At 47.5% G+C, this 9,151-nt stretch overlaps 1 protein-coding gene across 1 annotated transcript; it reads left to right on the top strand.

Annotated features, from left to right (window-relative positions):
- The first annotated feature begins 336 nt into the window (after positions 1–336).
- On the top strand, positions 337–7,939 carry klf6a (Kruppel like factor 6a). Its single transcript, XM_062379404.1, has 4 exons — positions 337–699; positions 2,852–3,434; positions 4,250–4,373; positions 5,032–7,939. The coding sequence occupies exons 1-4, from the start codon at positions 598–600 to the stop codon at positions 5,081–5,083; spliced, it is 861 nt and encodes a 286-aa protein (XP_062235388.1). The 5' UTR covers positions 337–597; the 3' UTR covers positions 5,084–7,939.
- The last annotated feature ends 1,212 nt before the right edge of the window (positions 7,940–9,151 follow it).

Genomic DNA, 9,151 nt, shown 5'->3' with positions numbered 1-9,151 from the left:
AGGCGCTGTCTGCGGCCAAACGCTGAGACCAATGCAGGCACTGAGAGCCTCCAGCCCCGGATATATATACATGCCTATAAATAACCAGCCAATCAGCAGCGAGCCACTGACAGTCAAACCCGCCAATTAAAACGCGAGAAAGGAACGAATGAAGTCGGTGCTCGGCCGCCATTGGCCGCCCGTGATATCATTCGCGAGCCCTTACGCCGCTCGCCTCTGATTGGCCGCGGCCGGAGCGGAGGACGGAAGGAGGGAGGAGAGGGAGAGAGAGAGCAGGGGGCGGGGCCCGGAGGTTTGAATAGGGAAGTTTTGCAGAGCGCAGTTGTTCCTCATCCAGTCCGCTGCGCGCCTGTCAATACGAGAGAGAGGAGGAGAAGAAGAAGAGGGAAGAAGCGAGAGAAGGAAGGAAGGAAGGAGGGGGCACTGACGGAGCCACTCTGCCGCTGCTCGGATCGCATCGACGGGGGAACGCTCTCACTCCCACTCCCTCCGCTGGCTCTATTTTATACCTGACTCAAATATTTAAAGTGCAGCTACTCAAGGCTTAATTTTTTTTTGTAAAGAAGAAAAAGGGGGAAAAACACACGAACAGAAAAGATGGATGTTCTACCCATGTGCAGCATCTTTCACGAACTTCAGATAGTTCACGACACGGGCTATTTCTCCGCCTTGCCGTCACTGGAGGAGTACTGGCAGCAGGTGAATATGTCCACTGTGTGTGTTGCGGTCCGGGCTGCTGCTGCAAAGCGGAACTGGCTGCGCTTCTTCTTATTTTTTTTATATTTCTTATTTTGTGGCTTTGATAGATCACGGGGAAATTGCGAATGTTTATACAATCACATCGTGTTATGGCTGTAAACACAGCGGTTCCAGTGCGTAGACGGAACCCGTGCGCTCACCTGACACGCTGCAGCAGTGTGTGTGTGTGTGTGTGGGGGGGGGGGGGTATGAAGTTTTGGCAGACTGAAGTGGATCAGTGTGTCAGTCTGACAGCTGGAGTCCAGCCTCTGCTGCTGCTGCTGCTTCTGCACCAGGATGAATGAGAGAGAGCTACTGCACGCTGCCTCTCTCTACCTCTATCGCCAGCTCTACCTCCAGCTCTACCTCTGTCTATCACCCTTTCTACCCCTCTCTATCGTCAGCTCTACCTCTCTATATCACCAGCTCTACCTCTGTCTGTCACCCTCTCTACTTCTCTCTATCACCAGCTCTTCCTCTCTCTATCACCAGCTCTTCGTCTCTCTATCACCCCCTCTACCCCCCCCCCCTCTCTCTCTCTCTCTCTCTCTCTCTCTCTGCATGCTGCTGTTGAATTTCCAGCATGAGCTCTCCTCCGCCGAGCTCATGCTTCCAGGATGTGAGAGCTGGTTTCACTTCCAACCCAAGCTGCTGAAACGCAGGAGGAAGTAGAGTCTCGCTGATTCAAACTCACATGTGTCGCTGGCTCAGGATCAAAAGCCCTGCAGCTCCTAGTTTTTGTTTCAATCTTCTATTGTCATGGCATCAAATTGGTCTGATTTGGTTCATCTTCACTTCCTCTGTCCTCAACTTTAAATGCAACACATTTTTTTTGTCACTGATCCCTCTCTTACCTCATATCACCTTTTTCTGCTTTCTAACATTAAGTTAGGAACATAACAGTAACATACATGTTAATCAAAAAACATAATTCCCCACCATCCTGCTATTTGAATGGGCTCTCCAGCTTCTTCTTTTTGAAACACCTATTTTCCCTTTATTTCCTGCTCTGTAATATAGATTCTAGTTATATACAATCATATTTGCATGATCCTGTGATTTGAATGAGGCCCCCCCCCACCCAACATGACACTATAAAATATCAGCCTTGGCTCCTCGCATGAGTAGGCACCAGCACAGCTGGAAAATATAGTGCTGCAGGAGCCCAGAGGAAATATTTATTCTACATGAGCCTCTGTCTCTGAGCACACTCCTAATGAACGGCCTCCTCGTTTCTTTTCAACTTTTAACGGCCTCTGTAGTAAATTGGAGCCAGTGTTATCTTTTTATTGAGCAGTTGAGGGGGTGGTGTTTGAGTGGCTGACATGAGGAAGGATGTGATTGCATGGCAGAGGTACGCATGAGGGTAAGAGCAGCTGAATGGCTGGAGGAGGAAGTCGAGCGGCTTCCTTAAAAGGACTATCAAAATGTGCCGGGCGCCGAAATGACAATGCACGTTTTCTTAGGTGCAGCAGAGTTGGAGCTTACGCTGGTGGCGGTGGACTGGGGGGAGAGGTGTGTGTGTGTGGGGGGGGGGGGGGGGGGCAGCAGCAGCAGCAGCAGCAGCAGCAGCAGCAGCTCAGACAGAGTAAATCACATCAAGCTGAGACCAGTGGAACGTGTTTGAATGAGATGAGGCTGGATGTTGTCAGGGAGGATGAGTTTGTGAAATCAAGAATCGTGACGTGCAAATAATGGAGACTGTCATCATCAGTTCATCCAGTCATTGATTGAAGTCTTTTAAACATAAATCAGTAGAGAAACCCAGAACAACTTCACAGAAGGCAACAAATGTCCTAAAACCAACAAATGTGACACAAGAAAACTGAAAATCCCTACATTCGAGAAGCTGTAACCAGCAAGTGTATGGCCTTTTTGTTTAAATATAACTAAATTATTCATTTTCCTTCAGCTGACTAAACAATCAATAGACTAATCATCGCAGCACTAATGTAAAGATAAGTGCGGGGGTGACTCATGTGTCCTGCCGGAAGCTTCTTACAAATATGACTCATGTGCACGTGCAGTGTTTTGCTGCTGTGAACGAGCCTCCTCTCTTCAGGGGAGCTGCTGCACTTCCTGTCTTCTGACTCGTGTGTTTTCATTCAACCAGACATGTTTGGAGTTGGAGCGCTACCTGCAGAGCGAGCCCTACGTCTCCACGGCCGACCTCAAGTTCGACGGCCAGGAGGACCTCTGGAGCAAGCTGATCTTGGCCTGCGGGGACAAGGCCAAGGCCGAGTCCGACCCGAAGCTGCCGCGGGCGCACGAGGAGGACAATCAGGACAGCCAAATCTTGGACACCAACAGTGTGAATTCAGACGCCAGCAGCGAGGCCTCGGACAGTTCGGAGGAGCTCTCGCCCACGCACAGCTTTACCTCCAACCCACTGGGCTCCGTCTTGGTTGGCTCTGGACCTTTTAGCCCCTCGGTCATTAGCACGCCCCCTTCCTCGCCGGAGGCCAACTCGGAGCCCATCACCGTGACGAACAGCTGGGTGGCCATGCACGGCGACTTGCACTTGCCGGTCAAAATCAGGAGCGGTGGCTCCGCAAAGGGTTCGGACAAGACGGGACTCATGTGCGGGGAAGCGTCTCCGGACGGCAGGAGGCGAGTACACAGGTGTCAGTTCAACGGGTGTCGCAAGGTTTACACGAAGAGCTCCCACCTCAAAGCGCACCAGCGCACTCATACAGGTCAGTACAAACTGTCAAGGCCTAGATTGCCTCCACTTTTGACATGTGTGATGGTTGAGTCTCTCCTCTGTTGCTTTCACTCAAAACCAGTTCATTCACACAGAATGTGAGTTTTTATTGAGAGCTGGCTGGAAGTGAGATGAATTCCGTCTGTCATCGTAAAGGCATTGTCCAGCCATTGTGTAATGTAGTTAAAGGTCCACACTGCATGATGTCCTCAGCTGGAGCGCTGTGAGCATTAGCGCTGCATGGCTGGATACCTAAACTGTGACCTAATCTATCTGGAATGTGACTCACTGAGCCAGCGAGTGAGCGAGTGAGCGAGCGAGTGAGGGCAAGGGGGAGGGGTTGCACATGGGAGATAAAAAGGACTTCAAACTGGATTGAGTTTCAGCATGGGAATGGGGTGAATGGGTGGGGGGGCCCAGGGGGCCCCAAGTGGGAGGCCGCTGAATGCTCATTTCAGTGTTCCTTACTTCTGATTAGAGGCGTGAAATTGCACATGTTGCTTATTTCATTTTCTAGACACTGAGCGTATGTTTGGTATTCAGGTACAGAGCATCGCTGTTAGCATTCTTGACATGTTTCATCAGGCTGCATTAAAAAAATCAGCCCTACTGATCCAACAGGTTCAGTGGAATCTGCCTCTCGACTGACCTGTCATCAGGCCTCGGCCCCGGGGTGATTGATTTGAATTCGTTTTGAATAACAACAGGGCAGGGCCAACCAATCATTGCCTGAGCAGAGAAGACAGGGTGCATCAGTGGTTTGTTTTGTGTTTTCCACTTTCACTCACCTGTTCCGTCTCCCTGCAGGTGAGAAACCGTACAGGTGTTCATGGGAGGGCTGCGAGTGGCGCTTTGCACGGAGCGACGAGTTGACCAGACACTTCAGGAAGCACACCGGGGCAAAGCCATTTAAATGCAGTCACTGTGACAGGTAAGCCAGACTTTCATTATGTCTCCACAGACTGAGGACACTGAGGCCTTTTGGGGGTTCGGTCACACAGACACAAATGTCTGTACTCTCACATCCAATCGGAGGAGCAAAATAAAACCTTTGCTTCCTTTGGTGAGGCAAACGTAATGTGTGAATGCTGGCTGATGATATGTTTTAGAATAGATTTAGCATTTTTTTCATGCTCATAAAATGAGCTTTGTATTATAGGTTGTGTAAAGCACTTTAACATCATCCAATCAGATTTAAAAAATCAGTGTCTTCCTCAGAAATCAAATCTCCAATGGCCTTTTAAACGAATTAAACGTCCAGCTAAGGATGAATCTTTTTGACAAGTATTAAAAAATAAAAAAAATAATTTGGGGAAATGAACAATCAGCTCACTTAATTTGGGATTTTTATTTTTAAAGCTCCCAAATGTCAACATCAGGCTGTCACTACAAACCAGGAGGAGATAATTGGTCTCAGTGAGCCACTTCTCAATAGGAATGTTGTTCAGCTATTACCTCGCGTGTCATTAAAAAGCATGAGTTCGACACCATTAATGTTTAAAATCACTGTAGCACAAAGTTTCTTCCTCCATTCAGTGCAACATGTCTGACTTCCTGCCCCCCCCCCCCTCTCTCTCTTCCTGTTCCAGATGTTTCTCCAGGTCAGACCATCTGGCTCTTCACATGAAGAGGCACGTCTAGAGAGCAGGGCGAGCGCTGAGCGAGCGTCGCAGTGAAGGGGTGGACGTTTTTTTTTTTTTTTTAAGAAGAAGAAGAAGAAGAAAACAAACGCCGACGTCTCTCCCGATCCGGTCTCTTGGTTGAACTGTCCCAGAGAGCAAGAGTAGCGGGAGTGTGTTCCAGCCAAAGCATGCCGTTTTGCACCATACTGAAACCCAGTGCCTCCGGGACCTCTCTTTGGAGAAAGGTGCTCTGAAGGTTGTCTGTTGCGACAAGAGGACAAAATCATGGAATGGGGAAAGAACTTTTTTTCATTGAGAAGGACTTAAAAAAAAAACAAAAAAGACAAAAAAAAGATAAAAAGACACGCAAACAGAATGAATGATTTGTATGTATGGTGCATGATGTTTTGGGGACATCTCCCGGACAGCAGATACACTGGTACTTTAAAAAAAATACCTGTCTGAGGTAAGCATGTGTGCACTGTGAATGTCTGAGATTGGCCGCCGGGCCCCCGTGGAGAAAGAGAGCGAGGATTTCTTGGAGAAAGAGATGGACTGATGGATAGATGGAGCGGGGCTGGTACCAAGGTTGCTGTGGACTGAATGGGGTTTTCTGGGGGGGAGCGTTCCCACTCGTGTTTCCCCTGGTGGCAGCGAGAGGAGCAGGCAGAGAGAAAGTTCCTGCCCTGCCTGACACCCAGACTGAGTGGAGGAGGAGGAGAAGGGGGAAGTCTCCTTGGGTTTGACTAGAAAGAACTAGAGCATTGACGTGCCCCCTTCTGGTCTGTGACCCGGGACCAAAACTCTCCCCCTCTGCCCTCCTCACTCCCTCGGTCACCGTATGACCGGAGCTTTTTTTTCTTTCGGTGTTTTTGGTGCAGCTACTAAATGTGCAATGTGTTACGTAGCCTGGTTTATTATTTTTTTACACGCTACAAAGCTCATTTGTAGTCCCAATTGTATAAGCTGTGTGCTTAGAGGTATAAAAACACAACTATACTATAACTTCAGTATCATAGACAGGTGTTGCATGGTTCTAGGGTTTGTTCACTTCCTGTTTCCAACTGTATTCAGGACTGCAAATAGGTTTTTTCTCTCAATAAAAGTGCAGCTAAAACGCGAAACGGTTTTAAATGTTACAATATTGTACATAAGCGCCCCGATGATTTCCTCTTCATCTTTACGACGTCATCAAACATTTCCCTTCACCCTGGCTCTGCACACGGCTGCAGACGGCCCCACTGCTTGCCGATTTCCTCCTCATTCATCCTTTGCCTTGAGGAACACTTTTTTGATTTTTTTTTTTTTTGTACTTTCCTTTTTCTATCTTTATAATGCACTGTTGACCTTAATGGTGCCTTATGCAAGTGACTCAGCCCCGTGGCGGCGCTTGTTTTCGCTCCCCCCCCCCCCACCCCCCCTCGGGAAGTCACATTTGTTGTATGGGTGATTTGACAAGCTTGATTAAGGCTCAATTACAAATTAACTCACACCTCTCTGTGTGTAATGGAAGCCGCCTGCATCTATTCCGAACGGTTAATTGTGTTAAATGTAAATGCTCCGAAAAGTCTCTCTCTCTCGATTTACACTTCTTTTTTTTATTTCTGCCTCTTTCGACTCGAAGACGCAGCTCAGTTGATGCACATCACACTCATTGGAGTCGGAACATGTAAATAAGACAAATGCTGTATGTTTAGAGCACTTAAATTCATTTCTTAATGCTGTTGACTACTATGTAGTATGAACTCAAGTCCATCACACTCGGCTCCAAGGTACAAAATAACCAGAGTAGCTAGACCACCACGGTTTCTCTCACAGTTCAGCTCACACAGTGCTGCTCCTTCTTTTTGACCCTGTATCCCTCCCCTCCATCCTCTGCTCCCTGTCCCCCGCTCCGGTCCCCTCCGTCGCTGCCAGTGGGGCCGGAGAAAACGCTAAAGATTTATTGTAATTAACAGGCCGCAGTCGGACAGGCCTTGCCTTGTACTGCCTCGCGGTAATGAATTGCTAAAGGCTTTGTTGGCATGGAATCTGTCACAGACTGCTGACTGTGTAGGTTGGGTTATTGACCTGTCTGGGGGAGCGTTGTTTTAGCCAAGCTGCAACAGTAATATGAAGAAAAAAAGCAAGAGAGAGGAGGGGGGGGGGGGGGCGGGTGGGTTCTCTGCAGCAGATAAAGATCAAGCATCGATGTTGCACATGGAAATTTGGCCCCCAAATAAAAGAAGATCAATGAAGTTATCCCCTGAAATAGAATTTTCCCACTGGAGGTGGATGGATACCGGGCAGAAGGGTGGAGACCAGACTAATTGTAGGGATTACACTTATTACTGCTTCAGGATACAGTGATTGGTGCCACCCGCTCCAGATCAGCGACCTTGCTGCTGGAATCCGTCGATGTTGCAGCAAGTCGCACTGTGGCGTGTTCCAACATATGGATTTCAGATCAGCGGGGTGAAAGAGACACGATGAGTACAAACCTGAAACTGCTTGCTGCGATAGATTTGGGAGTGCTGGCGACGCCTTTTGTGGGCAAAGCGAAGGAACATCCATTCTGTGGAAGCAGCAGCCAATATTGTCCGAGTGGTAATTGAGCCTTGATTTAGCCCCATGTTTGCTCGCATCTTTCACACTCTCACACTTCCCGTCATCCTTCTTCATCCCACTACTCCTCCGTCACACACAACTACACACAGACAAACACACACAGCTCTTTGTTCTCAACTGAATCTTTGTATAAAAAGAAAAAAAAACGACTTTTGTAAAATTGTTATGTTTTTGCTTTATGAAATTTTTATTTGAAATTGTTTTGCAAAATTGTTATATTTCTGTATGAATGTATTTTTTATTGGAATAATAAGAAATTCTTATCTGACTTTGGCTCGCATCCTTTCTTAATTCTTAAGTCTCCTCAGTTGTGCTTCATTCTAATTGTGAAAGCTTTTTTTTTGTTTTGATCAGTATTTGTTGCCCGTGGGAGGTTTGCATTTCAGCTGCACCCTGCCCTCCGGTAATACGGACACAATTAGATTAGGGGCCAGGGTCTGAGCAGCGAGGGTGCATATCTGACATTTTGAATTTGTCACTTAAAAAGTGCATTAGAAACCCAAGTGTTTACCAAAATCTCCGTGCTGCAGACAGCTTGTGTTAAACGGCTGTACCTGCTGCTGCTGCTGCTAGGAGCACTACATGGCCTCACCTCCTCCCGACTTGTAAACACCAGCATGAAAATAACTCTCCTCGAATGAGCAAATTGCATCTCTGGAGAAAGTGTTTGCTAAACAAGGAAACCTGACGAAGCTCGCCCCCCCTGGCAAACATTCAGATCTAGCGTTTGGTGTTTTGTTTTTATTCTCATTTCGAAAAAGTTTCTGTAAAGATCTCTCTGCAGTGGTTTCAATCCTGAAGAACGTCTGACTGTTCACTCCTTCGAGCTAGCTAGCTCTCATCAAAGCACTATAAATAATTTATCTCCATCGCTTACAGCCCGTGGCATTTAATTAGAAAGCCCGCTTTTCTACATTTGTTAGATAATTACTCTACTTGACACAGATAATGATACAAAACAGCAGTGGATAAACCAAAAGAGCCCTACTTTAAGTTACAAACTAACAAGAAAATAAGATGTATACATATTACAGGGGAAAAACCAACGAGCTCTCTGCTTCCCTGCTTATGATGCTGATGACCTAGAATGGGCCGGCAACTTATTAGCTCGTCGGATTTCCAGTAAAAGCCCTGTGGTTTGTAAATGAAGCTTCGCCTGCAGTTGGTAATTAAGCTCGCTCAGGAGAACCGCCCCTCTTTGGAGTGGTGAGGAATGTTGGGAGGGCTTTTCGACCTAAAATGCCGCAGCTCCTTGATCTCCCCAAAACTCCTGCCCCTCTTGATTTGTGGACTTGAACTGTACCTGCGCATGGTTTATTATACTTGCACGAGCAACATGACCCCGCAAAAACAGTCCAACCTCCTCCTTACTTGACCCAGAGAGAGAAATCCTAGACGCTCAGATTCTTGTCTTTTAACCTCTGGAGCCCGGGGTCGGGCCGAATGTTGCGTTTGATTTCCACACTGCTGACTCGCATCC

Source organism: Platichthys flesus, chromosome 21 (genome assembly GCF_949316205.1).
Source record: "Platichthys flesus chromosome 21, fPlaFle2.1, whole genome shotgun sequence".
In the NCBI taxonomy this organism is placed as follows: domain Eukaryota; kingdom Metazoa; phylum Chordata; class Actinopteri; order Pleuronectiformes; family Pleuronectidae; genus Platichthys; species Platichthys flesus.
This window is presented reverse-complemented; position numbering and strand designations above follow the sequence as displayed.

Coding starts and splice junctions, on each gene's coding strand:
- klf6a (XM_062379404.1), top strand. CDS start 598: ATGGATGTTCTACCCATGTGCAGCATCTTTCACGAACTTCAGATAGTT. Junction 700..2,851: donor TGGAGGAGTACTGGCAGCAG/GTGAATATGTCC, acceptor TCATTCAACCAG/ACATGTTTGGAGTTGGAGCG. Junction 3,435..4,249: donor GCACCAGCGCACTCATACAG/GTCAGTACAAAC, acceptor GTCTCCCTGCAG/GTGAGAAACCGTACAGGTGT.